The sequence below is a fragment of the Sphaeramia orbicularis genome, chromosome 1 (assembly GCF_902148855.1).
Source record: "Sphaeramia orbicularis chromosome 1, fSphaOr1.1, whole genome shotgun sequence".
NCBI lineage: Eukaryota > Metazoa > Chordata > Actinopteri > Kurtiformes > Apogonidae > Sphaeramia > Sphaeramia orbicularis.
The window spans coordinates 37,092,587-37,109,963 of record NC_043957.1 but is presented as its reverse complement, the minus strand read 5'-3'; the positions used below and the strand labels follow the sequence as shown (position 1 = coordinate 37,109,963).

The window sequence follows — 17,377 nt, the reverse complement described above, 5'->3', positions numbered from 1 at the left end:
CCGTGGTGCTGAAATGCTGAGCTGCTAGTTGACACCAAAAGAACAAACCACCAAATCTACATGTAATTAATTTATCCAAACATTCATTGACAACTGCATGCAAAATAAAACCCAGCTGCACTTAATTTATTTCTGTGCAGGATTAGATCACCACCACCACCACCCACCCACCCCCCACACACACACCTCAAGTAACCAATTATCCCCAACTAGGCTGCAAGACTCGTTGTTTGATGTTTTGCATAGAGTGATGGAGAAAAGTATAAATCAGGAAGTAGGCTACTGTGTTTTTTTCAGGGCAAGAACAGACAGAGTCGAGCTTTTCAGTTCTGGGGTAAGTGCTCTCATGTTTCAACTCCGACTCCACCTTAAAAGCCGTAGATGGCGCCGTGCAGAGGTGAATGCAGCTTCCGAGTGTCCGAAGCTGTCCATCCCTCGCAGCTGGACCTCAGCTCAGGAAGCGACCGCAACACAGGAAGTGAGGGGCTTCAGCCTTCAAAATAAAAGACTGGGGTCTGCCTTAAGTAGCTTTCAGCATCTGGGAGCATGCAGTGCAACTGAAATCACAATTTATATTAAGTAATGATCCTCTTTAAGTGTGCTTTGGTAATTGATTCAGGCAGTTTCAGTTTGAAGAAGAAGGGTTTGTATATAAAGGTTCAAAGTTAAATGTTATTAAAATGTGTTTAGCTAAACAACACATATAATGATGTGTGTTTCTTTTTTTTTTTTTTTTTCCAAAGTAAATTGTGCTACCAGTACTAATACTACTACTACTCCCACGGCGATAGATAGATAGATAGATAGATAGATAGATAGATAGATAGATAGATAGATAGATAGATAGATAGATAGATAGATAGATTCTTCATATATTTTCATGACATTTCTTTTAAACATAGTTTTAAACATAAATAACATTGTACAGTCTTTTAACTCAGGATTTAACTTGTTCCAAACATTTACTCCAACAACAGAAAGACAAAATTGCTTCATATTTGTATCTAACATAAGTTTTTTTGAACACATTACTTCCTCTGAAATTATAAACACTTTCCCGCATTTTAAACAACCTCTGAATATTAACAGGCATCTGATTAAGTAAGTAAGTAGGTAAATTTTATTTATAGAGCACTTTTCACAGACAGAGTCACAAAGTGCTTTACTAATTCAAATCAGAATCAAATCAAGTCTACAGAGACCCAACAGAATCCTGTTGGGTGATTGATGTATGTATGTATGTATGTATGTATGTATGTATGTATGTATGTATGTATGTATAGATAGATAGATAGATAGATAGATAGATAGATAGATAGATAGATAGATAGATAGATAGATAGATAGATAGATAGATAGATAGATAGATAGATAACAAGTGATACAATACTTACTAAAAATGATAAAACAGAGTAAAGAAATTTTTGTTTACAACTACTGCTACTACTACTATTATTATTATTATTATTATTATTATTGTTATTATTATTATTATTATTACTATTATTATTGTCATGGCTTCTAGCGCACTCACAAAAATAACATTTTAATTTTTACTCCAAACAATAATGACTTTCTTCTCCCTGAGGTTCTTATTCCGACAGCCTCCACCGGATCTCGCCCACTCGTGTACCGGTGTCTTGGTTGGTGAACAGTGAATGAATAGGAGGCAACACGGCTGACCTGCCACAGTCGCGCTGGCTCAGCTGTGAAGTTCAAACGTCCATGAGGGTAGTTCCGCATCTCTACGTCCAGTCCTCCACGACAAGAAAAGAAAAACAAACAACCCAGAGGTGTTTTTACCGCCACATGTTTGACCCACGTGTGTGACAACAGCCTTCTTTTTGTGCAGAACTTCCACTGGAGATGTCTCGTACGGTCGACACAACCTGCAGCGACGGAATGATGCTTTAAATGACATTTTCACACACGGAAAAAAGGAAACTGCTGAATGAAACTTTATAGTCTTGCTCCTGGAGGGATAAAAAAACGCACTTTTTGGTGCTATTTGTGTTATTTGCTTTTATTTTGTGGACGTATATAACATGTTTATTCACTTGAAGTTACAGTTTGGGAGGTTAACCACAATGTCAGGGGTCGCACGTTTTGGAAAATGATTACTGGCAGCACCGACGGTAAAATTATGGTCAGAAGATGCCTAGTAACGTTCAAGCCGTTCAGGTAAGAGCTAAAAGCATTTGCATTTAATTTTTTCCCTTGAAATGTAGTTTTACTGATTAATAATGTTGTTTTTTTCCTGTAAATGAATGAATTTCCTGATATTTCACAGCGCGTGGAAGGGACATATTGAGATGTAAAACCATGCGCGAGCCTCATTGTGTGTATTCTGTAGCTCTAAACGCACCTAATGACACACACACACACACACACACAGCAGATGTTTCCCTTAAAGATGAATTAGATTTGATCCATAGGGATGATAAATCATGAAAGAGCACTTGTAATAAGACTGTATCTGCTGTAACTGCTAACTTAGTTTATCACTGCATGGATAGCTCCATTATCACAGACTGGCAAGGCTTTGTTTGGGAAGATGCAAAAGGGAAACTGGAGGGGATTTCTTACACATGCTATAAATGCTTCAGCAGAGCCTTACCAGTGTTGTGCCGAATTCTACTCCCTGTCGAAAACAGCTCCCCCTGAAGAAGACAATGTGCACTAAATTCATCCTGAAATGCTCCCTACTCACCCTGACTGATTAATATTTCTCCTTTATCACTGTAGGGTATGACATTAATTGTAAATTATTCAACTTCTTTACACCCTCATAGCTGTGTAGGAATTAAGTAATAATAATATTGTAAGATACTGGAGTTATGTTTAATATTAAAGAATGTGCAAACTGTAAGGTGAATAAAACTTTCAAAACAAAAATACAACAATAAAAACAAGTACTGCCAAAAACTACATCACTCGTGGCTGGGGATGCAGTTTTCAGCAGGGAGCAGAATTCAGCACAACAAGCAGGACATTGAGTCATACCCTACCGTAATGTGAAAGGTATCGGAGCAAAAAAAAAAAAACAAAAAAAAAGTCAGACTCATGAACCTTTAACTAAATTCTCATTACTTCTTGTGGTATTGTGGGTCTAAAAGCAGCATCCAGTCTCCCTGTGGTTCAAGGTGTAGAGTGGATCTCCTGCTGTGGTTATTGGTACATTCACATTTTATCCACTTTCCACCTGCTGATAGTGCTGGTATTTCTAAATTGTTTCTCTTTTAGGGCAAAGCAATCACCAGCAGCTATAACAAGCTTTGCAAACTCTGCTCCAGTAACATTCCTGCTGCACTGATTTGCTACGTGGGTTGTCTACTCAGTGGGTTAAGCATTTATTCAAACACAGTCAATACAGCAGCATCTTTGTCGCCACAGCATGACATCTTATCAAAAGCGATTTGTGTGTGTGTGACATTTTGCTGTGAATGGCAGGCCATTTTTTTGATTTCTTTGATGGCTTTAGCCTTTAGTGGATTAAAACCATGAGAAAGAAATTGTACACAAATGTTATAAATGAACCCTTTATAGGGCACTCACAGAAATACTCTGGTATTCACAGTGTCACTCTTAGTGTGTTATTGGAGGAGATAACAAGACTTTATTACTTTTGTGAAATTTTTCAAAATTTGTCATTGTGATGTGGAAAATGAAGGTTAATGAAGTTATCTTATTTGGTCCCTTATCCATAAGTAGCAAAAAACAAACAAACAAACAAACAGAAAATCCAAGAAGTATATATAAAAAAAATACAAGAAAAATACATGTAAGGTGTAGGGATGGGAATTGAGAATCAGTTCTTTTTGAGAACTGGTTCCCAGTCAGTCGATTCTTTGGAAACGTTTGCCTGCCTGCTTCACGATTCTGCTTACTGATTCCGCCTTCGTTGCGCATGCATGATGATGTCACGCTCTCGCTGCATTGTTTTGGTCAGAACAAAGCCAACATGGTGTTGAGGCAGAAACTGTCCAAAAAGACGACACCAGGGCCACTTGTAACACTGTCAAGGGTTCCATTTCTTCAAAAGGGGAAAATCCCCTCAACATGCTCAAACATTTGTCCACAGCATGTGACTCATTCACAAGAATGTTATGTATTTGATATGCAACTTAGCCACACTTGTGAATCTAGTGGCAGAGCGAACACCAGGCCGGTTCCGGTGTAGGCAACAAACGTCCTGCCCCCTCAAATAAAAGTTTCTGAAGGTAGGGGAAAAGAAATTAGGTGCACAACAACGGGAGACATAGAGGAATTAGTAAAGCATCTTAAGTTTCACTTTCACTGTACGGTGCACCCCCCCCACACACACACACACACATATGTTATATTTTCTGTGCAGAGATGGAAATATAAAAGTCAGTTAATGCAAACACACCCATTTGTACTCTTTTATTCCCTCACCCAATGAGAATTGATAAGAGAATGAATAAGGAATTGGATCGGTAAGCAAAATTGATAATGGAATCGGAATCATTAAATTCTTATCAATTCCCATCCCTAGTAAGGTGAAAGGAACACATATTTTAGAACATTAGAACATCACTTTTAGAACATTAGACCAACATAAGTGCTGATCCAGACCCCTGTCCACATCCACATTCTCCCTTTGAACATCATTCCTTACATTAGTACCATTACTTCATAGTACCTAACAAAGCAGGTACACTCACTGTTCATGCAGAGGTGGACCTTACAGACCCTGTAGACCACAACTGACCTGAGATTGTTGACTCACTGTGCTCACTGTTGCTGCAACTGTCTTGTAACGTATGTGGAAATTGCAGAAAATGGGCACTTGCCTGATAAAGGGTTAAAGAGCAGCCTATCCTTAAAAAAATTCAGCTCGGACAGTCTGTGTATGCATGCCATGACGCTGAAATCATTTCCAGAATTTCTGTTACCAGAAGCCAAAAAAAGTTTCTTGGAAAACACTCCAAATAACACCTACATCACTGCTTCTCCGTGGCTGGCAGGAGTCCTCTTGCCTCAAAATCATCTACCTAGAGGCAAAATCTGATAAGTCTATATGTGTGAGGAAGCCAATTAGCTGATAGCAGATCTCTCCTTCTGATCCAATTATAGGGAGCAGAGCATTTACTTTAAGCCTGTTAATTAAACACTCGTCAGGCAGGACTGAGGCCTAATCCTCCCATATCACCCACCTAACGCCACTTTGGAAAACGACGAAACGATAACAGAGGAAACGATCGCCCTAGGACGGCATCAAAATAATATCTCCACACCCACACAAATGGAACATTTTCTCTCTTTTTTTAACCTCCTTTCCATCAATCTCAGTGATGCTGACATTTTCCTCACATGGAAATACACACAGAATTATAAATCCTTAGATCATAGAGATAAGTGGATAAAGTGGATTGAACATATTAGACTATTTTGCTCCATGTCTCTTATTTAACCCTGATATTTCTTGTCAATGCACCTCTGTTTTTCCTAACTGTAAAAATTTATGCACTCACGATGGGAATGAAAAACAAATAATGGGCAGGTTAGAATTCAAGAACACTTGTTTTGAACCAGGTCAGTGATTCTGATATTCAGCTCCCACATGTTTTGTGAGCTGACCAGATGGTTGTATGGTTTAGAGAGTAATCCATGCAGGTATAAGTATCTGTAGATCATGACTTTATATCCATGACAATCAGCCCTCGATCATAATCACTGTATTGAATTGCTTCAGATTAGTTATTATATTGTTGCTTTTCAGACCTGTGACAGTGATGAAGCTATTCCAAATTACTCTGCAATATGTCTGGAACAGATGGGGTGATATTTTATTATTTCATAATATTACCATACCCTTGGAGAGAGGTAAGAAAGAACACCATAGTAGAAGAGCATACACCAGCTGCTTACATTTAACTTCTGCAATATAAATGTTCTTTGTTTTTGTTATGTTTTCAGTGTAAATCGATTAAAAAAAGTACTTAGGGCAGGAGCGGTCATTGACATGCTGACACTTAGCTTCAAAGGTTCATGCTCTCACCCAGCACTTAGCTCGTATCATCACATTGAAGTGTTGTGTAATGATTTGCCTCCACAAACACAGAATAGAGTATGTATGAGGTTGATAATCAGAGTTGGGAGATCTCATTTCAACATGTATTCATGGCTAAATTACTGTTTATGTTGTTACAAGTGCCATCAGTACTGTAATTAATTACATCCAACTCCAGCTCAAAATGTAAAGTGATCGCATTGCTCACAATATGCACAGATGATGAACATGGACGATTTAACGTCAAAGGCTGTGTATGGCCATTTTGTTTTAGTTATGAAATAGCTGTAATCAGTTTTGATGCAAGCTATATGACGAAAAGATTATTATTGTCCAACATCAACATGGTACAACAAGATGAAAAGTTTCCTGTTGAAGGAGTCACATTTTTTGCTCTGTCCTTGAACCCATCTGAGTGTAGAAACACTCAGTACAAGACACATTGGCTCTGTCTAGGAATATAAAGTCACCTTGGGAGGTTGCCAAACCACCACGCTCTGTACTTAACAGATTATTCAACATCATTGTGATCCCTTTGGGTCAATCAGATCAGTTCAGCAAATGTTCTTTTAAGAGGCCATTCTTCCCCGCTTTTGATTGGAACTCATTTCTTATAGTCTCATCAATATTAAGAGGTTTTCTTCAGAACTTTGCGTGACTCCAGCTGCTTACCATTCCAGGAAGTGCTGTCAGATTTCACACTGGGCCGTGCATTTAAGCAAACAGACCTTGCTTAGCTTTGAAGACAAAGCAATAGTTATGAATTATTCATCCATTTGTTATGTTACAATTCAGTTTTTCCAACCTCTGGGACTGAAGTTACAAGTTTAAAGGTTGCCTGTACAAGGGCAGCCCTGTATTATGAAATTAACTGTAAAACAAAACAAAATCTCCCATGAGCCTCCTGTGCTTTACTACTGTTTCTTTACATGCACTCCACGATTATGCACCCCTCCCCTTCAGAATAGCATTTCTGAAGACCTATCTGAAATAAGAGCCAGTTATAGTTTTAAGAAATATCTGTGTGCTGATTTAAAGTTTGTGGAAATCTTTTGCATCTTCAGCTTTTAAAATATATTCCCTATAGTGTCGTCTGTTCATTGTCACATGAATCTGGCTTTGTTCGCAGCACTGCAGCTGTTTTTTTTTTTTTCTTTTTTTTATGTTGAACTTGACTTGTTAGTCATGGAGGCTGACTGGTATTTTGTCCAGCAGATGAGAATCAGAGAAAGCTTTGCCTCTCTTGTTCCCCAAAGAGTCTTGGCATAATAAGACCTTTGATCCATATACACTGAAGAGAGTAGCTTAACTAGGGCAGGATTTACACAAATACAAAAGACCTGATTTTCAACTCTTTTAAGTCAAAGATCTGCTCCTCTCATGACTGTCTAACAAGGGAGAACCCCCACTGTGTCTATTTTTCACACTCTTGAGGTTTAGTTGCATTTCACATATCAGATATAAGCTGAAAGGCAGAGAAAAGCACAAGTTTAAGTCCCAAAGCCCATACACCATCCTCACCCATTACTGTATATGTTTTAACTCCAGGTTCTGATTCAAATATTTGTCAAACACCAGGAAATTTCATGAAAACATGGCATAATAAATAAACAGTGACAAAGTGTGAAGACTGCTTTTGGTCTTGTGGGTCAGACAGAAGCACTGTTCAATCCTGGCATTAGCATCTGACCACCGGGTGTGAACACACTTATGTAGCACTGCGGACACATTGAAATCCAATCCAAAAGTGGTCTGAGCAACATATATCCACATTCTTTTAACTGTATGAACTTGATTATTTTTTGGGTTACACTGAATGAATTTCCAGTCATCTGTGTAAGGGAGACTCAGCAAAGTTATATTAAAGTGTTGTGAAAATGTATGAAAATTCTCAAAAAGCCCATAGAGATACATGTGTTTCATATGTGTAGCATAATGCACAATAAAGAAAGGAAATGACAAACATTTCCTTTCTTAAAGGTGGGGTATAAGATCTTAGAAAAACGGTTCAAGTAAGCTACATTTTGAAAATACTCAATTCAAAAGTCCAAACCCCTTTCTTCAGACATCCCCCTGAAGCCACGCCTCCAGAGTACTGGCACACGCAATGCTCGTTCTCGAGGGTTCACGAGCGCTGCACAGCAACAATTCGCCCGACTCCGGCTCTGACCCCGATCCATGCATACCTCATTCAGTCTCCTCCAACACCCCCGCTCTTACAGAACAGCCCTAGTTAATACCTGTCTGGCTAACATTACATATTTGCAGGTGATACTAATTTGCTTTATGTGGGAGCAAATATGAAACAAATATTAGAAACTGTGGAAAAGGAATAGATCAAGTTTTTAAAAAATGGTTTGACGTAAATAACTTATCACTTAATGAAGATAAAACAAAGTTTATGGTTTTTGGTGGTGCTAGGGTAAATTATGATATAAAGCTGAAAATTAATGGAATTGAAATTGAAAGAGTGTATGAAACAACATTTTTGGGAGTGATTATTGACCATAAACTCTGTTGGAAACCACAAATAGAATATATTAAACGTAAAATGTCCAAGGCTGTTGCGATTCTTTATAAAGCTCAAGATTTGTTAAACAAAAAGTGTTTGCATATATTGTATTGTTCACTTGTAAGGCCATATATGTCATACTGTGTGGAAATATGGGGCAATGTGTATAAAACTAATATAGACCTGATAATTGAAATCTAAAAAAAAAGCTATTAGAGTCATAAACAAAGCTGGTTATCTCCAATCAAGTAATCCACTCTTTGTAGAATCTGGTTTACTAAAATTTTTTTGATAATGTATATTTAAAAACAATGGAAATTATGTTTCATGCTAAAAGTTAAAATCTTCCTGTTTGTATTCAGAAAATTTTTAAGTTAAGAGAAGGGAATTATAATTTAAGAAGGATGTTTGTGTATGAAACATGTAAAGTAAGAACAAACATGAAATATCACTGTGTTTCTATTACTGGTGTCAAATTATGGAACAAATTGAAGGATGAAGTGAAATTGTGTAGCTCGCTGTCGAGTTTCAAAAAAGCTTTAATTTGTCAAATTCTCAAGGGCTATGAAAGTAATATGATTTCAAAGTGACTTAAGAAACCGAATGTAGAATCATTTGTGTTAATATTTTATCTGCTGCAACTTCAGGTGTGGAGTTGGAATAAGGATGGGAACAGGAGAAGCAGAACTAAGCCTCTGGCTTTAGCTTCTTCCTTTTTCAGTTAACAACTGTGTTAATTTTATGTTTGTTTTTTTAATATGTATGTGTTCTGTACATAACTGAAATAAATATTCATTCATTCATTCATTCATTCGTACTGATTTATGTTAGTGACAAAACAGTTTTCCGGTAAACTTTTCATCCTAATATAACTAACATAGCTAAGCTCTGGCTCTGGCTTCGTTTCCTGAACAAGTGTTCCAAGCCTCTGAGAACACACGATTCATGCACGAAGAGGGGTATGCACGGGGGGGTGGCAGTTGAGTTTGATAGACATATCACAGTTCAGTCATTTCAATTGGGTGCTTAAAATGATTGGATAGTGTTTTTTCAGTCCTGTCCGTTCCATAGGTGACTACATTTTTTTTTTTAATTTTTGTGTTAGAGCATTTATTGAATTGGCTGTAATCGGGGTGTGAAGGGGATTTTAAGCAATATAGTAAAAAATGCTCCAGGAAAACATCTCCCACCCCACCTTTAATGAGGAAATATCTGCAGATTGCATAAATATATTAAAACATTTGTAAGTATTTCAGTCTAATCATCACTAATGCATGCAAAAGGACCAATAAGCAATAAGGAGAACAGAGTAACAGTTGCTGTAAGAGGCAAGAAGACATTCCACCTTAACCCATAAAGACCCAAACAGCCACTGGCAACCAAAACCATCTACTGATCTAAAATGTCAAATAACTGTTGATCCAATAATTACATGTAAATAATTGGTGTAAAATACAGTTTGTCGTCTTTTCATGGTCATCAGATATGACCCATTTGGACGTTCAGAGGCTCCGTGGTGAACGTAGAAACACGGTCATCTTCTAAAACATTGATTCACCACTAAAACCCATGGAGTTGGATCAATGACAGTGGATGGAGACCCTTAGTTTATGTTCACTTATTGATAGATTTGCTGATAAATTCACTTTTTCTACAGTTTTCTCTGTTTCTGATATAATACCCCTCAACTTTATTAAGAGCTTTTATGAACATCTACATGATCAGTCAATTAGATATCAGAAAGTACCTGAGTGTCACATAAAAACTGCAAAATGTAGAGGACAATATTATAATCAATGATGATAAAACACTTCAGAAAGATTAAATAAAGAGAAAAATATTTTTTGTAATTGCCACAAAAGTAGCACTGGGTCTTTATGATTTAAAAGGGACTAAAATTTGCACAGAGACATTACAAAGCCTCTTGAACTTGAAATTAAAGTTAGTGTTTTTTGTTTTAGGCTACAAATGAGGTTGTTTATTTGCATATGGAGCTGTGAATGTATGAACAGTCACACTTAGAGCTGTCTGCTTGTGATCCGATCATGAAAAATGCATATTAATACCAGTCTTTAGGAGAACCAGAACAGTTACTGAAAGCCAGTGAGTGTCTGAGACTTTGCTGGGCATTGTAGGTGTTGTTATGCTCACTCATCCTGAATGCTTCAATGTTTTTCACGCTTCTTGTGTCTTCCTGCCTTTTTCCCCTCCATCCCTCTCTGCTCGCCTTTGATATTACATAAATAATCACATCCATTTTGCCTGCACTCAGGGACAACCTTATTTTGGCAGTTGTCCTAAATGTATGCCGACTGATAGCATCACCACGCTAAAACGTTTCAACTCGAGTGCCCTTTGGCTCCTACTTTTGACTTTTCTACTTTTGATGATTGCTCTATTTATGCTCTGCCTTCAGGAAGTGCAGCCTGCTATACTCTTGACTGTCTCTTCATTTCTCTTCTGCTGTCTTCCTCTGTTCTTCTCCACATTTTCCCTCATACTGCTCTGTCTGCAACACTATTTTTAATCTTTCCTCTTTTCTCCGACTGTCGATCATTCTGCACTTCAAGCCCGTCTTCTATAATTGTCATCCTGTCCATCTGCCTACATTCTTTTTTTGTTTTTGACGCCTCTCACACTGTGTACACTACTTTATTTACCTCCAAGTATATCATTGTCCACCTTCATTTCTGCTTTTTGATCTTCCTCATCTACATATTTCTGTACCGTCCATTTACCTGCCCTTCTCCATCAATACTTCTGTTCCTATAACCCCCTATTGACTCTGTTCCTTCTCCCCTCCCTCTGTATTGCAGGATATTCGTGGTGGGAATAGGCTTCTTCAGCCTGTGCTTTCTAATGACCTCTCTGGGGGGGCAATTCTCAGCCAAGCGACTGGGGGACTCCCCCTTCACCATCCGCACAGAAGGTACTGACAAGAGTGCTGTGTGTTTGAGAGTTAGCGTGTGTGTGTGTGTGTTTGCATCATTACAATCCCCTCACTGAGCTGAGATGCTGGAATGCCACTGCATAGTGCTTTACTATAACTCAGCTCAGTCCTTCTGGTGCTGCTCTGCCATGTAATGCTTTGTCACAGCTGCATTGTCTGTTGCAAATGCTGCAAATAAATGGACTAGCATAGAATGAGGCAAAATAGTGGTAAAGTACATGCACATGCACTGGTAAAAACAGTACATTCCAGAGGTGCCACATTTTTTTGTCTTTTCTTTTCATTTTTCACTCGTTTTTTCTACTTGTCTTTTTCTCTGCACTTGCTTATTTTATGTAGCTTCTGTTAACTGTGAAATTTCCACATGGTGGGATGAATAAAGTTTTATCTTATCTTATCTTGTCTTATCAGAATCAGAATCAGATTTATTGGTCAAGTATGTAAACACAAACAAAGAATTGGCTTCAGTTTTTCTTTGTTCACAACGTACAGTTCTAACATAAACCAAACACACTTAAACAGACCCAATATGATCAAACATTTGACTAGAGACAAGGACAGCGATGGGTTGGTATTTACAGTGGATTTGTATCTTATCTTATCTTATCTTATCTTATCTTATCTTATCTTATCTTATCTTATCTTATCTTATCTTATCTTATCTCATCTTATCTTATCCTATCCTATCCTATCTTATTCATACAAGCTCCTGCAGAGAAGCTGCTTTTTCTTGTGTAAAGGTTAAGGTCAAGCAATGAATCAACGTCCTTTAAAAGATGACTGGGCTGGGCTAGAAGAGGAAAGGCCAGCGTGTTACTCAGAAGTTATAGGTTTGATCCTGAGCAGTGACAGAAAGGTAGAGAGCTGTTGTTATATTTGCAGGCTTCAATCTACTTGTTTTGCGGTTTATACAAGGCATGTGTGGGCATCAACTACAGAGATATTTATGTAACAACTTTCAAGGCTGAGAATAAGTCAAGACTAGACAAAGCATCAACATAGCATTCATACAGCTACTTCATTCTTCTCCATGTTCAAGTAAAAATCACTTTACTGTCTTACATTGACTTTGATTACTTTTATTACCTACTGAATGAATAATAAGCACTTCAGCTTAAAGAGCAGTTGACATTTTCCCTTAACCCGGTTCCCTGAGACTTGTGACTAAATAGAAGTCTATCAAAGCAATTTAATGTAATGTTCTTAGTTAAGTACAATGAGTGTTGTCAGTAGAGGGTGGCTGTGTTGTTTCTCATAAATTCAACAGTACATAACTTCAGCAGCAAGGTGTCTCTAAATTAAGATAATTACACATTTGTGGATGTCTTGGAGTAATCGTAGGAGTTGTTTTCACTGCTACCACTGAAGAAAATCTCAAATAACTCAGGCAGAAATTATGTTTACAGATGATGTAATGGTAAAGTTTTATTAACAGTACATTTAACATTTTTCACAAACCATACTGAAAATGCAGGTAATTTGTGGTTTTACTGCAAGCAACCAGAGCTATAATGTAAATTACCAGCTAATTCAACATGTATAAGATACAGTTTTATTTTGACAGACTGTCAAAATAGCCAGCTGTACGTTTTTGTTTGAAGAAACAAACTTGATGATACCATAATACAGATATGTGTAAACAGTAAGTTTTATACTTCATTCAGTGAGTGATACAGTCAGCAGATACATAGTGTTGATTCACTGGTGGTTCTGGTATCCAAATGTGTGTTCTGGTACATGACTCTCACCTACTGTTGAGAGTTTGGAATATCACTATCACACAAAACCCCATTATATTTAAACTTTGTAAAGGGCTATGACATTGAATGAAATCATAGGTTTCTCTAAATTTGAAGATTAGAACTGATTTTTAGTCTCAATGAGCTTTTTTTCTGGTTAAATAAAGGTTATAATAATAATTGTTGGAATCATTTGATCAAAGTATAAAAATCAGCAAAAACAGACACACACACACACACACACACACACACACAAACACAAAGCCTAATAATATTTTGAGAATTCGATTTTATTTTTGGTAAGGTTCCGTATCATAACATTAAAATCATCTCAGTAATCACAAAATGCAGTTATTATGTTGCTAAAATACTAATGGAATCACTTACTAAATCATTATCTTCATTGTCCCATATTTTAGGTAAATTTGTCCCACACTGGTTGGGAGCCCACATTCTGATGGTTTTTATGTTGATTTCATTGTTTACCATCATTTAAAATCTGAATAGAGATTGAGTATTTCATTGTAGTCAAATGACAACATGGCATTTGAAACCTTCTTCTCGATGGTAGTAGCTGATACTCAGTGTGTAGTACATGACGCGGATCAATTATTATCTTGTTTGCTTCCTTTAACACATGCATGTTCACAGGTAGACTGCAGGGATGGATGTGGTCTTACTCCAATTATCGTAAATGCCGTCTGCATGAGCCAACGGCTTAAGCTGTATAGGGAGGTTTCCAAAGCAAGCTGTGATGTTCAGTCTAATTAAGCTCTCCCATACTGACTCATAAATAAATGAACATAGTCAACACCATGAATCCTGAGTTGCCGCTAAAAGTATTACTGTTTGTGTAGTTGGTTGCAGAGACTATCAACATGTGTACTCAAGATTGATGAACTGTTCATAAAAGCACCCAGGTATTTGTATGAGGAGATCTGTAGATGCTTTCATCAACTATCATTTCTTGTGTCTTTTTAATGTTACCTACCAGTTAGCTGGTCAAACACCAGTACACGGATCTTGTATTTCTGAGTCATACTGAGAAATGTCACTAACCTCCAGTATCATCTGAGAATGTCTATAATTATTGGTGTTATGTTTCCTACACTCATTGGAGAATGGTGTAAAAAGGACAGATGAACAAACACATCCATGGTGGGCTGTTGTATTTGACACTGACCTGCTGGTTGGGTAAAAATTAATTGTAATATTTAATACTGACGGGGTGAACATTCAGCTCATCTCCTTCTGACTAACAGATGTGTCTGAACAGTAAGTTTATTCAGATGAGCATAAGGAGCAGAATGAAATGTACATGGGTTTGGCAGCATTGTCTGTACCTCTATTACCTCCACAGGCAAACGAAAATGTTGGTGATACATTTCTTATGACGTTTCAACAGATGTCAAAACAACTGGTCATTATTATTTTAGTAATCAGCAGGCTTACTACACCTGTTTATACTGAATGAAAAACAAAGCAAACTACTTTATACACAGAAGAACATTGACTTGTTGTGGAAGTACAATGCATTTTTAAGGCTCACTGCTCACTTTTCCACTGACCCTCAAATTGCATAAAAATGTGCCTAATGGAAAAACATCAATTTTGCCAAAGTTCTCAGTTTTCGCTGAAAAGTTTTTGCACTGGCAGGAGGTGGTTTTTGGGCATAGCAAAATTGGTATATCACACAAAACTGCAATAGAAAGACCTTTTTCTACCACTACTATTACTTTCTCAACTACACTTATGTGAATAAAAAAAAGACGGATGTTGAGAGATAAGATGTGATAAGATCAAGCCCAGCCCAGTCATCTTTTAAAGGATGTTGATTCATTGCTTGACCTTAACCTTTACACAACAAAAAGCAGCTTCTCTGCAGGAGCTTGTATGAATAAGACAAGACAAGACAAGACAAGATAAGATAAGATAAGATAAGATAAGATAAGATAAGATAAGATAAGATAAGATAAGATAAGATAAGACTTTACTTATCCCACCATGGGGAAATTTCAAAGTTAACAGCAGCAACATACAAGATACAAAGAAGAAGAGTTTTAAAAGAAACACAGTGCGGTATGTGTGGACACACCAGGAAACCAAATCATTTTTTAAAAATTTAGTATGAGATTGAGGGGTAATATATAACGTATAATGTATAATGTATAATAATATATGTCTGTAAATCTACATGATATTTATGTTCATCGCCTTGTTTATGGAATGACTTCTTGTGTCATCTCGCGATAATAAATAAACAAATCATTGCATTTGTGATTTAATGGAAAAACCGACATTACGCACTTCTGTTCTTTTGGTATTTAATAAGTAATCGGTAAAATTTTGCGTATATGTCCAGTGGAAAAGCCACTACTGTAATCTATAGGCTTTTTCTATTTTTCTGATATTGTCTTGAAGATGTAACTACACATATTGCCTTAGATTCTGCTACTGTGTTACACAGTGACTGAGGCGCACATCTGGTAACTCCATATCTCACCAGTGACTTGTCATTAATGCACTAGCCAGCGGGTGATATCACATGACGCAGAATGAAGCCTGACTGCCAGCAGCAAGGCAGAAAAGACAGTCATTGTCATCTCATGCACTTGCACAAGGTGTGAAGATTGCGAGCCAGAGGTTGCTTTGCGGAGGCCAACCGCATCCTTCTGCGGACTAGAGTTAAAAGGCTTAGCGTTAAGGGTAAAGTCATCTTAGTTTGTGTGTGTTTGCTCTGCAGCAGCAGAAGGATGCCTCGTGTCTGCTTGTATGAGTGTGAGGGCAGGTGAAAGGCAGGGCAAGTGTTCCTATATGTCTGAATCAGTCAGGGGTTTTTGTGTGTGCAGTATGTGCTGTTTTCTGTCAGGCAGGTAGATGAACCAGTCATAGCAGAAACAGATAAGAAGACTCGAATGCAGAGATGCACAGAAGTGCATTTGGGGGAAAAAAAAAAGAAAGCTGAGTGTTTGTATTGGGAGATAATGGGGCAAAGAGATGGGAGGTCATTTGGGATTACTGAGTTTGTGGTAAATTAAGATTACTGTGGTTGGGTGATAAATTAGGATTAGTGTACATGTCTCGGTGTTTCATAGTAAAATATACTTGATTAATCAACAGCTCATGCGCTGTAGCCCAGGAAGACATCTGGAGCAAGCTCATTAAAAACGGTATAGTGTCCAACAGTGGTTCCCCATAGGAGTTTACTTGGTGTGTGTGTATGTGTGTGTGCCTCATTACATTCTGTGCAAGTACTTATAAACTTAGTGCTTATCTATGCACAAAAGCAAAAGTATTACCCACAGTGTACATTTGTTTGCATCTGCCTCACCTTCTTTGCTCCCTTTGCGTCTCTTTTGTACTACCGTATCGTGTTATTCTGCAGAAATCTCCCTTTTGAGTGTGTATATGCATGCCCGTTTGTGTGTTTGTGATGAGCTGGCAGGAAATTGGCTGTTAAATGGGGCGACAGCAGCAATGTGGGACAAGATTGAGACCAGAGAGACTGAGAGACTGATCCATCTGCTCTCTGCAAATCAGCCCTGCAAAACAACTGGCCCTTTCATTAAGCTTCCACTCACCACCTGCAGAGACACATACACACACATACACACTGTTTCACCCCTGTGTTTCATTAAGTACATGTCATTTCTGGCAGACCTTGACTGGGAAAACATGCAGCACTGCCAAATTTTTAAAACATTTTGGGATTTCTGGGCTTTTTTTTTTGTAAAGACTGGCAAAGCTGAGCCGCTCAATTCCCGTGTGACTCTTTCACAGTGGTCATTTTTATTTGCCCTGAAGACATTTTACATTTCTAATCAACTGGGAGTTTGCTTCAAATTTTCTGGCTGCTCATTATGCTTTCTGTCTGTCTGTGTTTTCACAATTTATACTTTGCCAAAGGTGGTTTTTGCAGTAGACATGTGATTTATTATTTTGAATATATGAGAGCAGAGAGAGAGAGAGCTATCTTTTAATTGCACCCTTTTTTCCAAATTTTTTGATGGAGGCGTCTATGGCAGAAAGGTAGAGGCTTGTGTCTACCTTAGCAGTTGTTTAGTGTTGGAGCAAAAGTCAGAATCTGCCACACAACTCATTATCATAGTTTTCCGGAACTATGAAACCCAGTAAGTGCTCTG

General features: G+C 37.7%; 1 protein-coding gene across 2 annotated transcripts in view; it reads left to right on the top strand.

Moving 5' to 3' along the window:
* Window positions 1-1,699: 1,699 nt before the first annotated feature.
* The window catches only part of LOC115421252 (alpha-1,6-mannosylglycoprotein 6-beta-N-acetylglucosaminyltransferase B-like), a 162,854-nt gene continuing 147,176 nt past the window's right edge, over window positions 1,700-17,377 (top strand). For both annotated transcript variants that reach the window (XM_030137056.1, XM_030137051.1), the window contains exons 1-2: window positions 1,700-2,181; window positions 11,363-11,475. In XM_030137056.1, the coding sequence (XP_029992916.1) occupies window positions 2,114-2,181; window positions 11,363-11,475 (181 nt within the window). In that variant the 5' untranslated portion in view covers window positions 1,700-2,113. The remainder of the gene's footprint in view (window positions 2,182-11,362; window positions 11,476-17,377) is intronic.